At 40.0% G+C, this 25,153-nt stretch overlaps 1 protein-coding gene across 7 annotated transcripts in view; it reads left to right on the top strand.

The window, feature by feature from the left end:
- DOCK4 (dedicator of cytokinesis 4) overlaps positions 1–25,153 on the top strand; it is a 467,247-nt gene that overhangs the window by 275,474 nt on the left and 166,620 nt on the right. For all 7 annotated transcript variants that reach the window (XM_055347229.2, XM_031012977.3, XM_055347227.2 and 4 more), the window contains exons 13-16: positions 1,555–1,680; positions 15,362–15,486; positions 16,631–16,793; positions 21,458–21,564. In XM_055347229.2, the coding sequence (XP_055203204.1) occupies positions 1,555–1,680; positions 15,362–15,486; positions 16,631–16,793; positions 21,458–21,564 (521 nt within the window). The remainder of the gene's footprint in view (positions 1–1,554; positions 1,681–15,361; positions 15,487–16,630; positions 16,794–21,457; positions 21,565–25,153) is intronic.

The following is a 25,153-nucleotide window of genomic DNA, read 5'->3' as shown; positions in this document are numbered from 1 at the left end:
AAATTCATCTTTAAATTGACTTCAGGTTAGTGATGACTGAATGTTTTTAAAAATAAGTCACCTTTGACTGGTTTCATTTTCTATCACTAATATAGTAAATATAGATGGGAGATATTTTTGTCCTTCTTATTTTAAAACGTAGAGGCCAGGCGCAGTGGCTCACACCTATAATCCCAGCAGTTTGGGAGGCCGAGGAGGGCAGATCACAAGGTCAAGAGCTCGAGACCGTCCTGGCCAACTTGGTGAAACCCCATCTCTACGAAAAACACAAAAATTAGCTGGGTGTGGTGGCGGACGCCTGTAGTCCCAGCTACTCAGGAGGCTGAGGCAGGAGAATTGCTTGAACCCGGGAGGCGGAGGTTGCAGTGAGCCAAGATCGCGCCACTGTACTCCAGCCTGGGAACAGAGCGTGACTCCGTCTCAAAAAAAAAAAAAAAAAAGCATGGGGGAAAGGGTGGGAGGCGGGTGAGGGATAAAAGACTACAAACTGGGTTCAGGGTTTACTACTCAGGTGATGGGTGCACCAAAATCTCACAAATCACCACTAGAGAACTTACTCATGTAACCAAATACCACCTATTCCACAATAACCCATGGAAATAAAAAATTTAAAAATATAATAATTTGGCTATCTTAAAAATTAAAACATAGGAAGATAAACAAAGAAGGAATGAAAAAGCTGAAAGAGAAGTGCTATCTTTGGAGTAGGCATACAGACATATTCACAATGATATGACATTAAATTTTTCTGTACTTCTTGCCTGGAAATTGAGAAAATAATATATGATAAAAAGTGTTTTGCATCTTCTGTATATCCCACTAATTGGGATATACATATAATTAATTGGGGTACATATATACATAATATAATTGGGGTAAAAATAATAATTTTTTCTACTTTACTGACTAAATTCTCTTTTGTTTGTCAAGGTGTCCTGTATCCTGCTAAATTCTCCTCACTAGAAAATCATGTCATCATGAGTTTCTACTGTATATATTATTAATATAATCCCGGTTTCATTATAATCGGCTTTATTACTTATGTTTCAAGAAAATCTCTATCAATATCCTTTAAATCCTTAAATTAATATGTCTTCAGATTTGTGTTCATGCTTTTGATATTTGATAAGCAACTATTCATAGGCCTTATAGTTTTGTTTTGTTTTGTTTTGTTTTAAACCTCCCATTTTGATGTCAGTATTTTTTGGGGCCAGGTGACCTTCATCTACTTCTGGAATAAGTGTTGGTGCAGGAACGTGCTCCACCAGACTAGGGTTGGAGGAGAGATTTGGGGGTTGGAAGCCAGGCTGCCTCTTAGAGTTCTGCTCATTTTCTCCACTTGCTATGAACCTCCTTATGAATGGGAAACTCAGATGTTGAGGTTGGAAAAGTGTTATTCAGATATGATTCGTATAGATTCTGTCGATTTCATCGGAATATGAACCCTTACTTTAAAACCATGATATTCTAAATTTGGGCTTGTTGTAACACATCAGTTTCTCTTTATTCTATTTCTATTCTGTTTTTAACTCGGGTATCTCTCATTTGTTTTAGGTTTAGCAGTTTCCTTACAGCTATTGCACGGAGACATTGAACAAATCAGAAGGGAATATTCATCAGTATTTTCTCATGGAGTATCCATAACAAGGAAGCTGGGATTTTCAAATATTATTATGCCCGGTAGGTGACTTGAGACGTACCGACGTGATGAAATATGGGTATACTATCTGTTTTTGATGTTTGAGAAATTTTTCAAATTGCCAGCTTTGAAGCATTCACATGGGCCATGCTGAAGAATGAAATGAGGTATGTGACTGTAAGTAAGCACATTTTCTTCTAAAATATCCTTTTCAGTTTAATTTTAAAATATTTCCTTTTGTATAAATTTTCTTGTCAGTGATTTGAAGCTCAAAAATGTCTTTACATTCTGATTATTCTAAAGTTGTTAACTTGTGGGGGCCATGGCTACATTTCATTATGACCAGGAGAAGAAGGAAAACTGAGTTACTGTCCAGAAAATATTGTACTCCTTGATGGAAAATGTTGGTGAAAATGCTTAGAGGATATCCTAAGTTTTGATAAAAACGTACTGAACACTAGTTAGCCATATGTACATAAGCAGCCGTATGCAAATATTATATGTACTTCTATACCTTTTCTAGATCTATTTGTGTGTATGATTTAGATCTATATTAGTGCCCCCAAAATTCCCCAAAAGTAGAAAAGATGTGGGTTAAGCAGTTTTACAGTGTGAAATGAATGCCAAATTCATTGAAGCTGATGCATTTGGGAGTGGGTCAGTCGTAATCTCTCCAAGAAAATAAATTTTTAAAAGCACACCCCTTTATGTGCTTATGGAAATTTAGGGTTTTCTGAGTGTGTTCATCTACAACTTATGAATTGGATAAGAATAGTACATTTGCTGATGAGGAAGGATGTGTATTTAGCAAAAATTGATTTAGTCAGTCAGCAGGCATTGACTGAGCATCAATCAAAACTTTGTGCCAGGAGCCAAAAGTTAAAAGATGAGTTCATTCATTCTACAAATAAATATTTAGCACTTTCTATGTACAAAGGCATTCTTCCAGACACTGGGGCTATAAAACTGAACACAACAGAAGAAACTCATAGGACTTACTTTGTAATAAGGAAAATTATAATAAATATGTAAGTAAAACATGTATGTTCAAAGATGATGAATGCTCAGGTGAAAACCAGTGTAGGTAAAGGGCTAGGGAATGTCTTAGATGGTAGTGGGTGGAGAGATGGAGATTTGTGGTAGGTAAGAAATTTAGGTGAGAAGGCAGTAGAGACCTAAAAGACATGAGGAAGCCGTGCAGATAAGAGGATTCCAGGCATAGCAACAATAAGGGCAGTGGTCCTGCAGCCATAGAATCGTGGCTTGTTTGAGGAACTGCAAGAAGGCTAACTTGGTCAAAATACAGTACTGGGGATGGGAATGGAGATTCGAAGAGGGAAGTCATGTGGACCTTGTAGGTCACACTCAGCACTTTGGGTCTTATTCAGAATGAGAAGGGAAACAGCTAGAGTGTTTGGAACAGAGGTGTGACACTGCTTTACATTGCCACAGGATCACTGTGGTTGCTGTATAGAGATTATACCTGGAGGGAATATGGGAGGGCAGCAGAGAAACAGGGAGACCGGTTTGGAGACTGTTTGAACTAATCCAGGTAAGTGGTGATCATGGTGTTGAGCAAGGTGTTAGCAGTGGAGATGGCGAGAGTAAGACCTGTTCATGCTTTGAGGGGGATTACAGTCCACAGGCAGAGACATGCTGTAACCCGAAAGGAGTTGGAGAATGCAGCATGGAGAGCACAGAGGAGTTGTAGAATCTTATTGAAGGAGTCTCATTAAAATTTCCTGAGGAGGTAACACCTGAGCAGGGTCTTCAATGCTAATGATTCTAGGCCCACATCCCCCGAGTCTTTGTTCTCCACTGCACTAATAGCAAGTACCTGCTTTAATAGTGAAAGACTGTGTAGTCATAGCCAACATGGCTGTACCTCTGATGTTTCTTTTGTTTCTTTGTTTGTTTGTGTTTTCTTTTTTAGAGATGGGGTCTCACTCTGTTGTCCAGGTTGGTGTGCAGTGGCACAGTCATTGCTCACTGCAGTCTCAAACTCCTGGGCTCAAGTGATCCTCCCACCTCAGCCTCCTGAGTAGCTAGGACTACAAGCATATACCACCACACCTGGCTAATTAAAAAAAAAAAATTGTAAAGATGAGATCTCCCTATGTTGCCCAGGCTGGTCTCTAATCCCAGGGCTCAAGTTATCCTTCTGCTTTGGCCTCCCAAAATGCTTGGATGATAGGCTTGAGCCACAGTGCCTGGCCCACCTCCAATGTTAAAAGGAGATTTCTGGCCTGACGCAGTGGCTCATGCCTGTAATCCCAGCACTGAGGCTGAGGCGGGTAGATCACCTGAGGTCAGGAGTTCAAGACCAGCCTGGCCAACATGGTGAAACCCCGTCTCTACTAAAAATACAAAAAATTAGCCGGGCATGATGGCACGTGACTGTAATTCCAGCTACTCAGGAGGCTGAGGCAAGAGAATCGCTTGAACCCGGGAGGCGGAGGTTGCAGTGAGCCAAGATCCTGCCACTACACTCCAGCCTGGGCAACAAGAACGAAACTCCATCTAAAAAAAAAAAAAAAAAGGAAATTTCTATGCTCTAAAAAATTTTAATTTCTAAAATTCTGTGACAGTCATAATTTTGTGAGAGAATAGCCTTTTAAAAACTTTTGAAGTTTAAAAGCAAAAAAAAAAAGAAAAAGTCTAATTGTTATTTAGTAATGAACCACTAGAGTTCTAGAAATTTCACACTGTCCCTAGGAACACAGGGCTATGACCAGCTGGGGTTATCTTCAACAAGCCTTGGTTCTGTCTATACCTATCTATTTCTTTGTGTGTGTCTGGACCTCTTATTTTCTTTCTCTTTTCCTTTCTGTCTTGATCTTAATCTTTCTTTTTTCTTCTTATCTTTCCTCCCTCCTCCATCTTCTTTCCTTCTCCTCCTCCTCTTCCTCCCCCTCTTCTGCTTCCTGCCTCCTCAGAATAGGACTAAGCTACACAGGTTATTGTGGCTTACATTTAAAATTTTTTTGACATATCCTCGTTTTTACAAATCAAGAAATGAGTTTTTTTAAGTCATGAATTTTATTATAAAAGGACCTCACTTGTGTTTGATCTTCCATAGAAACAAAGAGCTTCTGCCCTTTTGTCTACAGATAGAAGATGACGAATAGCATACTAAGTAGTAGTATTTCTGGGTGCTCCATACCTCACCCTCCACAACCAAGAAAAGGGAAAAACAATAGACCAAATAAAATACTCTTAAATTGTTGACAGTATTTGTTTTAAGTGAGGTCTTCTAAACCACTGTTTAAATCCCATGTGTAAGTGCAAGCAAAGGAAGTTGTATCTGACAAGGCACCTGGCATAGCTATGAGACCCAATAATGAGATTGCTATGAATAAAGACCTAAAATGACCAGTATTGCCCATTGCACCATTTTGTAATTGCTCGACTGAAATTCCTTCATGCAAGGAAGGCTGAGAGAACATCCTGTAAGTTTTCCTCAGATGACCTGACCTAGCTTAGGGACCCAGTCAGCTTGAGCATCTCATGGTACTGTTGTCGAAAATGACTGTTTATAGAACTGTTTACTTGGTGGCATGCTATTCTGTGGCGCTTGTAACTGTCCATTATTTCCTTCAGTTGCTATAAATAACTGGCATTTCCTCTTCAACAACAACAAAAAAATTCATCCCACTGGAAAGCAAATTGATGGGCAAATCTAATATATTAAAAAAAAAAAACATTTAGAGCAGAATGCAGCCAGCTGCTGGAAGAATTCCTCAGCTTGGTCTCTGGGCAGTATCATGGAGAAATTGAAAAATATAAAGCAAGATGACACTTCACTGGCTGATTAATTGTCCGGGATCTGCTGTGCTCACGCAGCTTTTGTGTGGCTTTAATGATGGGCATGAACTTCTGTGGAATAAGGCTCGCTTCTGTCCCTTTCCGGTACCACCTTGTAATGCGAAGTCTACACTGTCCAGGAAAATTCTTCTTCCAGACATGTGTCTGTAGTGCAGGGGAGTACAAAAGAGGTTTTTTAAAAGCACTTCCTTCTCTTTCTTTTTTCCCTTTCTTCCTCTGGCTTTTTAATCTTCCATAATAGAAAAGGGAGAGATGTGTGTATTTCCTTAAACAACTGAAAGCAACTTTAAAACTCAGTGGAATTTTTTACACTGGGAAACATGCAATCATTGTTTTGTTTTCCTTTGTTACTTTCAACTTGTCAATTCATTCTCACCAGTGGCTCTAATAAAAACTTGAGCTGAATTCTTCCATGAGAAAGTGTATGTGAACAATATTTCTGATCCCAATGTTACACTGACCATCTGCAAGCATAATTTTTTTTTTCATTGTCTAGATGTGTCCTTCAGAGTTAATTTGCATCTTTAGCATTCTGATAGGGGTCAAAACAGGTGAGGCACATGATTATACCAACAGGACCAAGTTTATGCACGCAGTCACTGCCTCTCTGCAGAATGAATTATCTGTGATCCTGACAAGGACAAGAACATACACAAAACTCTTTTCAATCACAGAATGTAATCAATGCCAGACTCTTTTTGAAACGGGAAAAACGTAGGCACAGAAATTCTCCACTTGTCTCACTATTGTACAGACAGGTCTCCTGGTGTGAGGAGGTACCTGTCCATATGCTTCTGAGTCATCATGAAGTCCTCTGGACTCTTCCTTGGTTAAGGGTCTGTCACACAGCACTTTATTTCTTAGAGTGTCAGACTTCCAACTGAGAAAAAACATGTTCTGTGAAGCTCTGTCACTGCCACCTCCAAGCCAAATAACTCTGATTGAAGGCGTTCCACGGTCTGGGCTATGAGAGGGAAGGAAAGCAGCAAATTATTTTAATCTATGCTTTCCAATAGGAACATCATTTGAGCCACAAAGGTAATTTTAAATGTTTTGGTAGCCACTTTAAAAAAGTGAGAATAAAAGAGATGAAATTAGTTTTAACCATATATGTTACTTAACTTAAAACATCCAAAATATTAGTGTTTTAATAGGAGATCCATATGAAAAACTACTGATGAGTTATTTTACACTCTGTTTTCAACCTCAGTCTTTGAAAGCTGGCAAGTATCGTACATGTACAGCATGTCTCTTTTCAGCGAGTCACATTTTAAGGGCTCCATTGCCACATGTGGCAGTGGTCACCCTGTTGGACAGCCCAACTCTAAATATCTTAACAGACCCTAGGCAAAGCGGGCCTGGCCTATTGCTAAGTATCAGGAAGATCTAAGTTTCCATCCATCAGACATTCTGGAGCAAAGCTGGCTGATGTGTCAGGAATGGCATGGAAGATCTGACTGTCTTCCCTGCTCCCCAAATGTCCATTTTTTACTCTGTGATTCTTTCCAGGCAAAATTTTCTTTGCCTCCATCATGATTTCACTATTTAAGCTTTCATGCCTGTACCCTATTTCTTTAGAGACTTGTTCCCACATATCCATTGGTTAAACTGTCATTCTTTGTTAGGGAACCCATCATTTATACATTTCAGTGCATTCACTTTTAGTAGGTCTTTGAAGCTCTTAGCCCTAAAACGTTTTTTTTTTTTTTCTTTTTTCTTTTTTTTTAAACAGGGTCTCCCTCTGTTACCCAGGCTGCAGTGTAGTAGTACAATCATGGCTCACTACTGTCTCAGCCTTCTGGGCTCAAGTGATTCTCCTGCCTCAGCCTCTTGAATAACTGGGACCACAGCAGGTGTGCCACCACACCCAGCTAATTTTTTATTATTTGGAGAAATCAGATCTCCCTATGTTGCCCAGGCTGGTCTTGAACACTCCTGGGCTCAAGTGATTCTCCTGCCTCAGCTTCCCAAAGTGCTGCAATTACAGGCATGAGCCACCATGCCCATCCCCTGAAAAGATTTAAGTGAAAACACTGGAGTGATAGGGTTGAGATTTGGGGACCAGTTTTAATAGTAATCTGAGGATTTATTTGTTTATTTTATAAGTATTATTCAAATCAATCCTCCTTTTTCTTTATCCAGTCTATCATTGATGGGCATTTGGATTGGTTCCAAGTCTTTGCTATTATAAATAGTGCTGCAATAAACAAATGTGTGCATGTGTCTTTATAGTTCAAATAAGTCAAATTTCTATTTCGTCAAAGTTGACTAAATAATGATTTACAGACTGGAGTTAGAAGAATGTTATAGAGATGTTTGTCTTATGTTTAAGAAAGTAAGCAATTTCGAAGGATATGAACAGACACTTCTCAAAAGAAGACAGTTATGCGGCCAAGAAACATAGTAAAAAAGCTCATCGTCACTGGTCATTAAAGAAATGCAAATCAAAACCACAATGAGATATATCTCACACCAGTTAGAATGGGCGATTATTAGTAAGTCAGGAAACAACAGATGCTGGTGAGGGTGTGGAGAAATAGGAACACTTTTACACTGTTGGTGGGAGTGTAAATTAGTTCAACCATTGTGGAAGTCAGTGTGGCGATTCTTCAAGGATCTAGAACCAGAAATACCAGTTGACCCAGCAATCTTATTACTGGGTATATACCCAAGGGATTATAAATACATGCACACATTTGTTTATTGCAGTACTATTTATAACAGCAAAGACTAGGAACCAACCCAAATGCCCATCAATGATAGATTGCATAAAGAAAATGTGGCACATATACACCATGGAATACTATGCAGCCATAAAGAAGAATGAGTTCATGTCCTTTGCAGGGACATGGATGAAGCTGGAAGCCATCATTCCCAGCAAACTAACACAGGAACTAACTCTCACTCCTAAGTGGGAGTTGAACAATGAGAACACATGGACACCGGGAGGGGAACATCACACACCAGGGCCTGGGGGGCGGTGAGGGGCAAGGGGAGGGAGAGCATTAGGACAAATACCTAATGCATGCAGGGCTTAAAACCTAGATGACGGGTTGATAGGCATAGCAAACCACCATGGCACATGTATACCTATGTATCAAACCTGCATGTTCTGTACATGCATCCCAGAACTTAAAGCAAAATACAAACAAAAATATAAAAAATAAATAAAAGTCACTTTGACAAAAAGAGAAGTAAGCAATTTCATTATTACTATTGTTATTATTATTATTATTATTATTTTATTTATTTTTTTGAGATGGAGTCTCACTCTGTTGCCCAGGCTGGAGTGCAGTGGCACGATCTAGGCTCACTGCAAGCTCTGCCTTCCAGGTTCATGCCATCCTCCTGCCTCAGCTTCCCGAGTAGCTGGGACTACAGGCACCCGCCACCATGCCCAGCTAATTTTTTGTATTTTTAGTAGAGATGGGGTTTCACCATGTTAGCCAAGATGGTCTCGATCTCCTGACCTTGTGATCTGCGTGCCTCGGCCTCCCAAAGTGCTGGGATTACAGGCGTGAGTCACCACACCTGGCCAATATAAATATTCCTTACTATGTACTGATAGAGAAATACACATCAACAGATGGAATTGAAACAGCAGTAAGCCTTCTTTTGGAGAAAGTAGATGTGCACTAGTAAGATTTGATTTTCCTTAAAAATATATCCTAAATCTAGTTGGGCATGATGGCACACACCTGTAATCCCAGCACTTTGGGAGACCAAGGATGGTGGATTGCTTGACCTGAGTTGTTCAAGACCAGCCTGGACAAATGGCAAAACCCTGTCTTTACAAAAAATACAGAAATTAGCCAGGCATGGTGGCGTGCGCCTGCAGTCCCAGCTACTCAGGAGGCTGAGGTTGTAGAATTGCTTGAGCCCAGCAGGTTGAGGCTGCAGTGAGTGGAGATCATGCCATTACACTCCAGCCTAGGAGACAGTAAGGCTCTGTATCAAAATATACATTGATATATATAATGTATCTGTATATATCCTAAACCTAACCAAAGCTTACCACCCTCCAGCTCTAGTCACTGGACCCCCACACCACTTAGCTTAGACCTGAACCCTGATGTGCAAGGAGATGGTGGTCTTTAACCAATGAATGCCACAGTGACTGAAGAGAGAGCGAAGCCGAGATTCTAATGTGTCACCCTGAAGTTTTATCCCAGCCCTAGATCAGACAGAGGGAGGGACTGGTACCTCTCAAATTATGAAGCTTACGGTCCCCACTGCCCCAAGAGTATAGGAGTTCCCCCAACGGGCTGCCAGATCTCCATGCATTGTCTCAGAGTGGGATGGCAACAGGGAACCACAGTTTATCCATGCTCTTGCCTCTGAGCAAAACTGTCTGGAGAGCCCATTGTGGGTGTTGCATCATGTGCCCTTGCTTGCTTAATTGTCATAAGCAAAACATAAAAAGCTACCTCCCAAAAGAGTTCAGTATCTCATAGTACTCTTTTAAAAACAAAGCAAAACAAAAATAAGAATGATAGACAGAAAATAGAGAAAACCTGATGGGTTTTACTCAAGTGTATCTTGTGTGAGAAATTGGAAATATAATATTAGTTAACTTTTCAGCCTATCCGTGCATTTGCCCTGTCTGTGCTCTGCTTCAGTCTCCAGTTACCTGTGAGTCCTGCTCCCATTCCTTCCTCCTCCTTGAAGGTCTCATGAAGTGACAGAAGCTTGGATATGGAAGTCACATTGTATTAGTTTCCTATAGGTGCTATAACGAGGTGGCTTCAAACAACATACATTTACCATGTTACAGTTCTGGAGGTCAGAGGATGAGCTAGTCTCACTGAACTAAAATCAAGGTGTGATCAGGGCTGCATTTCTTCTGATGCCTCCAGGGGAGAATATACTTCCTTGCCTTTTCCAGCTTGTGGAAGCTGCCTGCACTCCTTGGCTCATGACCCAAGTCATTCCGGCCTCTGTGTTCCTCATCATATCCCCTTCTCTAATTCTGACCCTTCCCCCTCCCTTTTTCAAGGACCCTGTGATTATATTGGACCCACCCTGATAATCCAAGAAAATCTCCCTATCTCAAGATCATTAATTTAATCACATCTGCAAGGTAACATACTCATAGGTTCCAGGGATTGGGACCTAGGCATCTTTGGGGAGGGGATCTTAATCTGCCTTTCACACACATGAGGGGCCACCCCGCCCACCCATGTGTCTAGTGCATGCGTTCCTCTTCATGGTTCCTAGTGGTGGTTTTCTGGCTCATACTTGAATATTTGTATTGACCAAGAACACATCATCACATTGTCTCTCAAAATGACTTATGTTGGACCAATTTCCCTTTCTGCTTGGAACTTCAACATTTTAAAATTCAGTTAATTCTATTGTCTACCTCTTCCTTCTTGTGATGGGTTCTGAGTCCTTTCTTCATATTGTTTATGGTCTGGATGACACCATTTGTGTCTGTCTCTGTGTTGTAAAGATAGTCCCTAGAATTGTAATCAGTATTTCAAAACTGGTCTGAGAAATGCAAAGCAACACAGGACTACTACCTTCCTTGCTCAAGTCACTTCTCCTGACAAAGGCTGAATTGCAGTAGCTTATTTGATGGCCATTCTTACTGCATGGAATTACAGGTTTTCATAGGTAATGTGGGGTCACTGATAATACCTAGGGCACTATTCTTAATCCCTACACTTTAATTTCCTCATCTGCAAAATGGAAATGATAGTGCCTTTTTTGTAAAGTTGATATGATAATTTAATGAGATGTTCTACTTCTAGCATTTTGCAAAGTACCCAGCACATAGTAGGTACTCAATAAAGTGTACTGCTGCTGCTGTTGCTACTAGGACTGTTACTACTGCCATCATCATTAACAACATCATCAACAGTAATCTAAGTTCACCTAAGACATTTACACATTTTCTTTTTTAAAAAAAACTAAAGGACGGGAAATTTTATTTGGTTCCATAACTCTTAACAAATATCCAGCTTGTGTGTGTGTGTGTATACGCAATACACGCGCACACACACACACACACACATGCATATATATAAAAAATAGATAAAGCCGCTGGGACAGTGTACAGTGGTTTACATGCTATGGTGATCATGCACTGTATCCTTTATCCAAGGCATTCATAAGACAGAAACAAGGATTACAGTTTTCAACTACTGATGGAAACTCTTACCCATCTAGGTCAAGCTGTTAATGGATACATTTGACTGCAGTCACTGAACTCTTGAGTTTGTTCCCAATTTTGTGACCTTATCTTTATCTTGTCTACAGTGGTATTTTGAAAGGCCTTCATATGTGTAAAGGCTCCCTAGCCAGCAGGCCTGCTAAAGAGAAAGAAAGTGTGGTGCACATCAAATTTTCAGAGTAATAAACTTGAGAGGTATGAGGTGTTAATAAACATTGTCAGGGAAATAGCTTTTCACACGGGTGCTATGACTCCATTTCATACTGACTTGATGGTTTCTCTCTTAATTACCCAAGATGCTTTCTGAACACCATTTGGACTCATGAGTTTTCTCCAGAGTCAACCTCAAGTGTATTGACTTTAATTAGCACTTGTTTCAACTTGATCCTTCTGCATATTTTGGCAAAACTTGGCACCTTGCAAAATTGGAACATAAGCAAGCTGTAAAATTCCTGGGGAGAGGCACATGGAGAATGTCATCCAGGAGAAGTGTTCTTCTTGTCATGTATTCTCTTTTCAAAGAAATCTGGTTTTAGTCTAAAAGATTTGCAAAAGATAATGGGGTTACAGGGATAGTGACAGTTAAAGAACAGAAAATTAAAGCATACGTATGAGGGGTTTGATTTTGTGAACGTGTTATTTTCCGGAGGTTCTTTCGTAAGGCATAGAAACAGCATAGTATAACAAAGTAGTGTTGTCTCTCCTACCACCTCTCGTGTACCCACCTTTACCCTATTCTCATTTTAATAACAAAAACCTGAGACCCAGAGGTTTCTAATACCCTGTATAGACTGATGTCACACACCATAGCAGTAGCACAGACTAGAACCTGTATCTCCTTATTCTGATTGTCCTGTGAACCTAATGCCTTTAGTGTATTTGAATTCAGAATCTCTTTTGTAAAGAAGAGATAGGAGAATTCAGCTGTGTTATGAGCTAAACAGGCCTTGGGGGCTGGCCTGAGAAGCTAATGCCCTTTGGAACCTTACTCCTTTGTCGAACACTGTAGCCTGCTCAGGGTGCTCATCTTCTCATGAGGCCTTCTCTTATTACCCTGTTGAAAATTTTAACTCTCCCTCCATCCCTATTCAGTACTCTGTATCCTCCTTCTCACTTTTATCCACAATGCCTATTATCGCTCAGCATACTATATACTTTTACTTATTTATGTATTTATTAAGGACTTACCCCTGCTAGAATCAAGACTCTGGGGAAAGAATTTTTGCTGTATTCACTACTGAATCTTCCTGGCTTGGAATAATAGTATCTAGCATACAGGAGATGCTCAAGAAACATTCGCTGAATAAATACAGGTACATAGAAAAAGAATTTTGTGATGCTGGCAGTACATCCTTCATTTTCCCTCCTTTGGGCCTAGCCTACGGACAGAGGGAAACAGGTTACCTTGCAAACCTCCCTTATCACCTCTTGCCTTTGATGGAGTCTGAGAGGCCGTGTCCTTCCAGCAGATAACAGTGGAAAGCACCTTCCCAAGAAACACTTAGTCTTTATTTTGCAGGGCAGTTAATCCCTGTGTGGTTTGGACAAGCTAATTACTCATTATAAGAAATTCCTAAGGTAACAACCCCTGTAGCTATACTTCCCATTAGTCAGTGTAGGTTTTATAGGCTATTTGTAAGCAGAGCTACTTATTATGTGTCACTTACTCCAAGAAGCAAAAGAATTCTGCTGTTTTTAGCCAATATATTTTGCTCTAAAGTATCTTGATTTGAGTGTTTTTTTTTTTTTACCTGCCATATCTGTTCGTGGAAACATTATTGTCAAGAATTTCCTCCCAAACCTCTTGTTAAACTAGCATGTGCAGACCATTGTGCGTACCAGACCTATTTTTTGTTTGTTGAAGTCAGTTGATTTGCTGTTGATTCTATAATGGAATTGTTAAATAAATAACATCAAATGTGGGAGTAAAAAATATATGTAGTAATCAAGTGAAATAGAAAGTCTAATAAACATAAAATGTACTGGGCCATTCTCTAAAAATTAATAAAGGAAATAGTTAAAACAGAAAACTTTCAAAGCACACAAATATAATTTTTAAAGTGTTGAAATATGTTGCTTTTCTCCTGGACTTTAAGTTCATTGCCTTCCCAAGTTGGTTTGTATGAGCTGTATAAGAGTACTAGACATTCATAAGCCAGAGACCTCTGTATTGTTTCCACTAATGTATGTTTTATAGACTCTTTGTAAAGGGTGACTAAGATGTAATTCTTTTTAGAACTTACCCAGTTTTTCTGTTTTATGGCCCACCTGTATCCTTGTCAGCCTAGGTCATTTGCAAATGATGCCATCATAAAAAGTTGGTCTTTATGGAGGAAGATGATCTGGCACACTGATATTCTCCCATGGTCCATGGTATTGAGGAACTAGGATACTTCCTTGTGCACACTTTGACGAAGAAGTTTTATAAAACTCCCAATTGTAGGCATAGTTATATGGTTATTTTTCTTTCTAGTGATTTTCTTTCTTATGGGGAAATTTTTTATTAGAAAACAGAGTATTCAAGGTCAGGAGATCGAGACCACCCTGGCTAACAGGGTGAAACCCCATCTCTGCTAAAAATACAAAAGATTAGCCAGGCATGGTGGCACGCACCTGTAGTCCCAGCTACTCGGGAGGCTGAGGCAGGAGAATGGTGGGAACCTGGGAGGCGGAGCTTGCAGTGAGCCAAGATCCCACCTCTGCACTCCAGCCTGGGCGACAGAGCGAGACCCCCCTTTTTTTTTCCTCGGAAAAAAAGAAAAGAAAAAAGAAAACAGTATTACTTTTGATTTTTTCAAGTGTTTGAAATATGTGTTAAGTAAAAGTAAATTCGACCTTGCCATCTCACCATTTACCTTTAAAAACTTTCTAGTTGTGCTTTGTTGACTTATTTCTCACTTCTCTATGCATTTATTATTTCCCGCTAGTTTAATTTTTATAAAAGAAGTAAAAGCATGCTGTTAGCACATTTGCCTAAGTTTGCTAGTTGGCATCAAATTTATCTTTTTTTATCTTGCAATAATAAGAAAGTGTTGAGATTTTTAAAAACTCAAGTTTTATAAATCACCAGTGGAGAAAAAATCGACAGTATATATGTACATAGAATGTGTCTATTTGAATATAGGGCCTTTCTCAATTGTTTTATAGCTTGATGATATGAAATATTAAGCCGAGTTTGTCTGTATGACTGAATTATTCTACATCTGTGTTCATAAAATGCTAATCTGGATTCTTCCAGCAGTGAGATCATTTTGTCCATGAATTTTGGAAAAGATTTAAGTTGTAATTGTACCCTTTACAGTCCTATTATTTTACTACATTTAGGTATTTTTCCTACCCTAAATTGCTGTGACTATAAAGTAATAAGACTGGTTTCTCTGAGCCACCCCTGCTAGGCTGTCATTTTATAATCACACCTCATAAATAAAATGAGGGAAATATTGAAAAATGGTGAGACTTGACAATACCTTCCTACTTGGTCCCAGTATTTGCCTCCTAGATATACAATTACAGTGTTTCTAATTCAGACTAGCAGAGGCTGGCTGTTATTCTCAGATGTTGGCAGTAAGGGTGAGGACACTTTTATAAAAATGCAAATATATTTGTACTTTTATATGTATGTATAACAGTATATTGTATAAACTAAAGTTTTTCTTGATAGAGCACTTTATTACATTTCCTAATATATATATAACATGGTTTTAATTTTCCTTTCCTTATAGGTGAAATGAGGAATGATTTGTATATCACTATTGAAAGGGGAGAATTTGAGAAAGGAGGGAAGAGCGTGGCCAGAAATGTGGAAGTTACGATGTTCATTGTAGACAGCAGTGGCCAAACCCTGAAGGTATGTTAATACTTGATATTTCCAGGTCAAACAAGTCTGTATAATTGCTTTCACTTAATCTTTAATGTGATCAGTTATTTTCTGATTTACGATCAGTTAATTTCTGATTTGCGTTATTTTCTATCTTATTTTTCTCCTTCACCCCTGTGTAGTTTTCTTTCTTTTGTTTTTTAATTCACTAAAATTCCTTTCAGAAAAGAGAGCAGAAAAACACAGTCTTCATGCTGAAGACAAGCCAGGAAAAAAAACAACAACTTTTACAGTTTGCTTAATTCATTGTGTCAGTAATTTTCTTACAGCAGCTATTACTTAAAAGCAGCTTTTTTTTTTTTTTTTTTTTTTTTTTTTGAGACAGAATCTTACTCTGTCACCAGACTGGAGTGCAGTAGTATGATCTCCACTCATTGCAACCTCCCCCTTCCGGGTTCAAGCAATTCTTGTACCCCAGCCCTTCAAGTAACTGGGATTACAGGCGTGCGTAACCATGCCCAGCTAATTTTTGTATTTTTAGTAGAGACAGGGTTTCACCGTGTTGGCCGGGCTGGTCTTGAACTCCTGGCCTCAAGTGATCCTCCCGCCTTGGCTTCCCAAAGTGCTGAGATAAATGCAGCATATTTTTAAAGCCATTTCATTATTTAATCCTATATATTTTCTTTCTGACCAAAATAGGCATGAAGACTAGGGTACTACTTACTAATTGGGGTGAGAATAGCAGGTGTTTTTATGGAAGAAGTATTTTTCATGAGCCCCTTCTTCATAGAGACTTACAGTTGCCCATTTAAATAAGAAGGTTGGCTCTGGGGCTTAGTGATTCACCTACTGAGGCACAAAACAGGCTTTTGACTATGGCAGGTTGGGAACTTTGCCATGTAGTTGAACTCCAAGTGGGCCATGCAATCGTCCATCTCCCACGTGTCACTCGGGTCTACCCTTGGCACAGTAAATCCTTGGAGACCAGCATCAGAATTAAATAGATACACCCCGCTAAGCAGCAGCAAGTACAGAAACACACGGCAAAGGACCAGCGAGGTAATTTCATAGTGCTGTTTGAGAGGCAGGCAGATAGAGCAAAGTGATTGCTCTGCCTTTTCAAAAGATGTTTAGATGAAGCTCTCTTTAACCTGTGTGTTCTTCCCTTTGATAGGATTTTATCTCCTTCGGCTCTGGGGAGCCACCAGCCAGTGAGTACCACTCCTTTGTGCTTTACCATAACAACAGTCCCAGGTGGTCTGAACTGCTGAAACTTCCCATTCCTGTGGATAAATTCCGGGGTGCACACATCCGCTTCGAGTTTCGGCATTGTTCCAGTAAGTGTTTGGTGGCATTGGCTACCTGTTTCTACTGTGCTGGAGTATCCTGCTTACCGAGCTGTCATGAAGATGTGGGTTGATCTTAAGTTGATTACTTTTGTAAAAATCAGTTTGTTCCATTCTAGAAAGATTAGCCAGAAAGGGGAGGCACAGTGTTAAAAGCTAAACTGTTTCTGGTGGTCTTAGGCAACCCTAACCATTCTGGTATCTCCAGGAGCTGATCCAGCTCTCACACAGATTGGGGAAACCCACTAGGACTTTTTATGGCATGTGAAGCCACTGGGAAAGCCTTTGGCCAGTTCAGATGCATATCTGATTCGTGTGTATCTGCATCACTGTACTCTCTCAGACAGTATTCAGATGAGAATCAAATAATGTCAGCTGGAAAAAGACTTAGAAGTAACATGAAGTAATTGCCTCATTTTACAGATTTTTTTATTTTGTTTCGAAGCAAAGTCTCACTCTGTTGCCCAGGCTGGAGTGCAGTGGCGCAATCTCAGCTCTCTGCAACTTCCGCCTCCCAGGCTCAAGCAATTCTCCTGTCTCAGCCTCCTGAGTAGCTGGGACTACAGGCGCCCGGCCACCACGCCTGGCTAATTTTTGTATTTTTATTACAGACGGGGTTTCACCATATTGGTCAGGCTGGTCTTGAACTCCTGACCTCAGGTGATCCACCCGCCTCGGCCTCCCAAAGTGCTAGGATTATAGGTGTGAGCCACCACACCCGGCCTCATTTTACAGATCTAGACAACCCAAGACATAGAACTGTTACAGGGTCTGTCCACATGGGCATTGCTATCCATAAAGTTATCACTTCTCAATGTTTCTATTTCCATTTTTTTTTGCATTCATTACCACCCTCTCAAGCCCCATCTCTCTCCCCCAACTACCCCCAGTCCAGGAATCTTCTGATATTCCTTGTGTCCCTGAGTATATCTTAGCACTGCCAGTGTACATTGTGACCAGAGAAAGTTTTGGTGAATCTAGCTTTGGGAGCAGTACAACAAACGAGAGATACAGGAGAATCACATTTTTGAAGAAGCAGCAGGCTCTCTTCCAGTCTGGAAGGAATAGGGGCTTTGCCAAAAGATTTGTGGTGAATTTACCACAGTGATGTTGTATTTTACCCAAGGTTCAGGCAGAGAAGGAGGACTTTATCTTTTGCTGGAACTATGGCATATTTCAGAATTGACTCAGGAGCTTCATAAATTATGCTTGTGTGGATGTATCTGAATGCAGGAAGAGAGCTAGCAGGGTCTTAAAATTCTTCCAAATTCCCAGAAGAGTTTCATGTAAAGGACTTGAAGTAGGAAAACATAAAGGACTTAGAATGGTGCCATACTATTTCTTCCATCAATCTTTGTTATGAATTCTCACTGGGGCCTAATATGAGGTCTGAGCTTTAAGGTAAGAAAAAGAGAAAATAAAGGTGAAATAGTGGGGAAAGAGAGAAAGAGCATTTGGAGATAGTTATTCTAATTCAGAACTTGGAAAGTAGAATAAAGGCTATTTTCAGTAAAATCTATTGGATCTCTACCTTCTTGTCCCTGTACTGCAAAAATTCCTCATAGGTTTTTTCTTTTAATCTTCATAATTAAAAGTCAGAAGAAACAGCAAAATGTAAAGAAGAAGGAAAAAATCTTGATAATACCACGAACTATGAATAACCAATGCAATCATTTTATAAAGTGGGCTTCCAAATATTTATCTGTGTGTTCATATATTTATTCAAAAACATCAGTTATTCATGAAACAAATATTTGTTGAACACCCGCTATATGCCAAGCATTTTACTGGGTACTGGAGACACATCAGTGAGCACAAGAAAATAGCCCCGCTCACAGAGCTTTCATTCCAGAGAGGAAAGACAGATAATAGGATAATAGCTGAGAAACTAAGTACATAGTACATCAGATAGCAAGTGATGAAGTGCAGTGAAGACTTAAATTGCAGCTAGGGAGTAGAAAGTGATGGTACTGTGTTGCTATTTTACCCAGGGCAGTCAGGAAAGACTTCGCTTATAAGGACATGTGTTGGCAACAAACTAAAAGAAGTGAAGGCCTGAGCCATTGAGACTATTCTGTCTGGGGAAAGAAGGTTCCAGGCAGAGAGGACAGTACAAAAGGCTTGAGGTTGAAATATGCTTGGCCTTTTCAAGGAATAGCAAGGAGACCAGGAAGGTAGCAGAGGTGCCAGATCTTGTATAGTCTTTTATTTCATGATGAGGACTGTGCATTTTATTTGAATTGAGAAGAACCACGAGAGGATTTGGAGTGAAGATACGTCTGGCTACTGTATGGGATAATAGATTATAGGTAGTATGGTTGGGAACAGAAAGACCATTTGGGAAGCTTTTTTTAGTCTTCCAAGTAAGAGATTTAAAGTGTTCTGCATTACGATGGTAGTGGTTCAGTTGTTTTTTACAGAATATTAACAGATTGGGTCTGAAAGAAGGAGAAAAGTCCAGGGTAACCCAAAGATGTCGGCCTGAGAATGAAGTGATCATTTAATTAAGTGGGGAAGACAACAGGGAGAATCTATTTGGGGAACAAAAATCAAACATTGCATTTTAGACATGTTAAATCAGAGATATCTATTAGACACTCAAGATGTCAAGTGGGCAGTTGAGTAACGTCCAGGTTGGAAACTTGGGAATGAGAACATACAGTTCAGTGGTTGGTCTACTGAGCCAGCACTGGGGGGTGGGGAGGATCCCTGAACTGTAGCATTTGCTGATTTCCATGGTGTAGATACTCCCACTATGGCCAATTTCAAGCTCCCAACATGACATCACTGAGTGTAGAACTGGGGAGAGATGTGCACTCTCAGCTCGTACGGGCCAGTATGATCCAGCTCCAGCACATCACTAATTTTGATGATTTCTAAAGTCTGAGACTGATTGGAGTTCCTAGGTAGTAAGTTTAGATAGCAAAGGGGAGTCTAAGGATGGGTCTCTGGGGTACTTGCCATATTTAGAGCTGGGAGGATGAGAAGGAGGCATTAAATGACATTAAGAAGGACTATCTAGTAGGTTGAAGGCCAATGCAGGAAGAAGAGAATCCAGGAGCTAAATGAAGGCAGTTTTTCAAGAGAGGATTGATCACATGTGTCAGGTGCCAGTGGTAGATCAAATAAGATGAAGACGAATAATTTGATTTGGCATCATGGAACTCGTTGAACCTGACAAGTGATTTTAGTGAATCTGTGGTAGTAAATGTGAGTTAAAGAATGAGATGGAGGGGGAAAAGGGGGAGTAATGGGTATAGACAAATCCTTTGAGAAGTTTTGCTATAAAGGATACAAGAGCTATGGTCATGCGTAGGAAGACTCAGTGTCGTTAAGATGTCAGTTGTTCTTAAATGAACCTGTACATTCAAGTTCCTGTATTATCATTGATGTGGAAATCTCTTCCCAGAGATCTTTGGTGTGATTTTTGCTTGACTTTTTAAAAAACATGAATTATTTTTCCAGTTTCTCTATGGGGTTGAAATTAATGATTTTAAAAGAAAGTCCTTTGCTATAATTACATTTTCAGGGATGTCCTCATATTAGGGACCAGCACCAGCCAGACAAAATTACCGTTTTCTGCATGAGGCTCCACTTCCCTGTGCTTAAATGCCTGGAGCAATTAAATGCTGTGTTGCTAACCTTCTTGTCCAATCTTCAGGATCACCATACCTAACTCCTCCAGCTCAGATCTTACTGCATCCCAAAGTTGAACTTGTCTGTTCAAGTATAATGCTCCACTTGTGAAAGAGTAACCATCCAGCCCTTAACAGGCTGCTGAACCTGGAGAACTCTCTGCCCACCTAAGTACAAGGGGAGAGTCAAGTTAACCAAAGAAGGTTCTGTTAATGCTTTCTCCATTTTTGGAGGAAAAAAAAAAAGCTTGGTGGAAAGAACTGGAATGGTACTTAAGAGATCTACAACAAGCTACCTAACATCTATGACCTCAATTTCCCTGTCTATAAATAATTACTAATGATCCTTGGCATTTCTAGCTATTGTAATTCTTAATTAGGCATCTGAAAACCTCATCGCCTCATTTCCGGCTTCCAGAGTAGTGAGCTCTTATTAAACTATAGGTTTAATATTCACATTGTCTTTCAACGTGCCTAACTTATTCCAAGGAGGTAACTGCAACAGGACTTACTTTCCTTACGTGTGTGGATATAGGGAAAGAAGTTCTGTCATGGACCCGGGTAGAGCTTAGAGATTCCCTTTTGATGGGTAGTAATCAAAACAAACCATTTCACTTTCATTCATTCACTTGTTCATTCATTTATCATATATTTATTAAGCACCTACTATGTTCCTAGCACTCTTTGAAACAATAAAATAAACAGATAAGACCCCTGCCCTCAATGGGACTTTGGGGTAAAAAGAAGAAACAGGCAATCCACAAATTTTTAAAAAGCAATTTCAGATAGTGATTCCCATAAAGAAAATTAGGCAAGAAATGTAAGTTGCAGATAAGGGGGCAGGAAGAGGGGATTAGAGGGTGGCTGCTCTATGTAGATGGCCTATCAGAAAAGCTATGCTGCATTGTGTAGTGGGAACTGTTGTGTATGGGTTATATTTCTCGATGATTATGCTTCTTGACAAACTATGTACCTGAACATAGATACACTTAAATAAGCAAGTAATTTTGTTTTTTACAGCAAAGGAGAAAGGAGAGAAGAAGTTGTTTGGGTTTTCTTTTGTCCCTCTGATGCAAGAAGATGGTAGGACTCTTCCAGATGGCACTCATGAGCTCATCGTGCATAAGGTAACATCAGTCAGATGGTGGCGATGGGCAGTAAAAAACAGTGCTGAAATAGCACCTCACTATCTTATCATTTTGAAAAGAGAAAAAAATGACTGAAACGAATATTCTTGTAAGATTGCTGTCAGGGAGAATGTCTTTTTCAAAGTATTGTTTCTATATTGGGTTATATTCTAGAACGTATTTTAGAGATGATTTATGTTTTCATCCTAATTTAGGGGTGGATGTTTGGGTAAACCTGTGTATTGTTCTTAAAGTTCTTTCCATTGCTGTGATAGGGTTAAGTAAACCTTACAAATAACTTTTTGAATACTACATTATGCGCTTTCTTATCTAGGTCTGTGTATCCCCAGAAGTAAATTTAGCAAGGTCAGCATTACTTTTTTTTGTCTGCTATTGTTACTAAGCAGGCAGAGAAGTGGCTGTATTTCATCATGACAACTTTAGCAGTTCTTATAAATCAAGAATTGTCATAAAAAACATTTGGAACAAAGTGTATTGCAGTAGGCAACAAAAGAAAGCTTGCAAAGGAAGAACCCCTTGTAATTATCTGAGAATGCTAGTAATAATGAACTATAGGGTAAAAAATGTATTTTTAAGTGCACAGGCAATTTTCTCCAAAATATTCCTCCTTTGCATTTCTCCATTTCTATAACTGTGTAATAGTGAGGCCCTTATCAACTCTCACCTATGATAACTGGTCCTGCCGACCTGGGTCTTGTCTCCCTCTAGCCCAGACATTAGGGTCACTCATCTAAGGAGCAGATCCAGCCATGTCACTTTCCAGCTTAAGACCCATTCAAAAGCTTCTTGCTGAGAGAATAAATCCCAGGCATCTCAGGGCATGTCAGCCTTCACCTCCCTACTGCCTCACTCCTCACCACTTCCGGCCTCTTGATGCTACAACCACATCCAGCACATTCTAGTTCTTCACCCTCTGCTGCTGGCTCTTTCTGCTCTTCCCTTGCCTTGTGGCTCCTGGAGTCAGCCTTCCCCTGCCTGTCCCTCTGAGTATCTTCTGCTCATCCCTGGAGGCTCACCTGGGCCACAACCTCCCTCAGAAACTGTCCCCTGCTTCCTGGCCCAACTCATATTCTCAGCTGGCCAGTTGCCCTTCCCTGAGCTCCCTGGTATCTGCACACATCTCTTCCCATTGTTCTCATCACACTGTCCCAGAACTATCTGTTGATCCCTCAGCTTGCCCCGTTAGATTTATGAGCCCCTCGAGAACAACAGCTATGTAGAGGGATTCTGGCCTGTGATAGATGTTCAGTGAGGATTATTGAATGAATAAGAGATTAGAAGCAAAAACTTTCTTTGGATTGCTAGTTAAATGAGAGGCAACATATAACACACCTGGTATTTTCTTTTCTTCTTTTTTCTTTTTTTTTTTTGAGATGGAGTCTTGCTCTGTCGCCCAGGCTGGAGTGCAGCGGCGCAATCTCGACTCACTGCAAGCTCTGCCTCCCAGGTTCACACCATTCTCCTGCCTCAGCCTCCTGAGTAGGTGGGACAACAGGCACCCGCCACCACGCCCGGCTAATTTTTGTATTTTTAGTAGAGACGGGGTTTCACCGTGTTAGCCAGGATAGTCTCTATCTCCTGACCTCGTGATCCGCCCACCTCGGCCTCCCAAAGTGCTGGGATTACAGGCATGAGCCACTGCGCCCAGCCCACACCTGGTATTTTCTATTTTTATAGAATGTATATTTCAGTGTCTATTTCTTTAATCATTCATTTTCTCATTATTTGTTCAACATGTTTATTGACCACAGACTACAGCCAGGTACGGTTCTAGGTGCTCGTAAAATAGTGGCAAACAAAACAGCCAAATCCTTCTGTTTCTGGCCTTTACATTCTCTCTTCATAAAGTAATCTAAAAGACCTAACAAAGCTAACGGTGTTAAAATAGAAAGAAACAAAAATATTTTAAAGCATAGTAACCAGAAAAGCAAACAGAGGAACGACGTATACTAGACTGCAGGGATGATCTATTTATCTCAGCTTTAGGTCTGAGGCTGCCCGATAAGATTTATAATATAACAGGCAATGTCTTGAGCTTCAATTTTCAAAAACATAAATGGTACTTCATATAAATGTCTTTGTAACATTAAATCTTAGCTCAGAAAAGGTAAGGCTGAGATAACTAAGACTGGGCTCCCCGTTTCCTAATGATATGTAAAAGAATGAATCACTTCTACATAGTATATCCCATCTGGACCCTCTCACCTATGGGTCTGAGGGTGTGTCTTTGGCAGTGCTAGGTTTCCAGTCAAGTCCTGGTTGACTTCTCTTCATAAGCATGAACCATACCAAGATTCTCAGTTGCTGATTAGAAACATGCATATGCTTAAAATGCCAGAGGACAGGTAGCAGAGCTCGCTTCTCCGTGTGAACATTTAGGAGTCAAACAGGTATTAATTCCTAGACAGAGTCCTGTCCAGGTGCCTGTCGTCAGGGCCAAAACTTTTCTCAAAAATAGGACTTTGACTCAGTTGTAGCTCTTCCACAAAGATTGACTTAGTACTAAGAATCCTAATCCATAAAGGGAAATTTATTTGAGCATGAAAAATGTGACCTCAACCACAAGAGAAACTCAGTATGGTATGTGTAGGCTGTCTAATTTGGGGCAGACCTACATTGTATAGCTCCATCAGGAAGCATTTGCTCCACAGAAAAAACCCCAAGTAGCTGAGTTTTCTTATGAATAGGGTTATTTAGTATTTCTTATTTACAGAGTTGTGAAATACTTGCCAAGTATAACAACTTTTATTTTTCTTTCTCATACTACTGAGCCAACAAATTCAGTTTCAGCTTATGGCCATTTGTAGTTTATGATTATGAAACCATATTACCAGCATAATACATAATCCTTCTTCTGCCACGACAGGAAAGCACACAGCCTGCTGATCATTGTGCGGCCTTGAATTCAGTATTTAAAAAGAAACGTGGAGAGAGAAGTGTATTTCAAATTATGAGCTAAAAGTATAGCCCATTTAATAAGTGGTGTTGAGATAAATAAAATGGGTATTAGGGGAAGTAGGGAAGAGCTGGATTCCTACCTTCCTCTTATTGCGAAAACACATTCCAGATTGAATGTAAGAAATAAAACTGGGCCTGGCACAGTGGCTCATGCCTGTAATCCCAGCACTTTGGGAGGCCAAGGCTGGTGGATCACCTGAAGTTAGGAATTCGAGACCAGCCTGGCCAACATGGTGAAACCCTGTCTCTACTAAAAATCAAAAAAGTTAGCCCAGTGTGGTGGTGGGTGCCTGTAATCCCAGCTACTTGGGAGGCTGAGGCAGGAGGATTGCTTGAACCCAGGAGGCGGAGGTTGCAGTGAGCCAAGATCATGCCATTGCAGTCCATCCTGGGCAACAGGAGTAAAACTCAGTCTCAAATCAATCAATCAATCAATAATCAATCTGTATGAGCCTTAAAAATACGGATGAACATTTTTATAATCTACAGGTGAGAAGGGCCTTTCTAAGGGATGTCTCAAATGTTAGAAATCAAATTTAAAAATCAGGTAAATTTGGCTACATAAAATTTAAGATACTTATTGATAAAACAGTCATAATCTAGGCTGAAA

This window comes from Gorilla gorilla, chromosome 6 (assembly GCF_029281585.2).
Source record: "Gorilla gorilla gorilla isolate KB3781 chromosome 6, NHGRI_mGorGor1-v2.1_pri, whole genome shotgun sequence".
NCBI lineage: Eukaryota > Metazoa > Chordata > Mammalia > Primates > Hominidae > Gorilla > Gorilla gorilla.
This window is presented reverse-complemented; position numbering and strand designations above follow the sequence as displayed.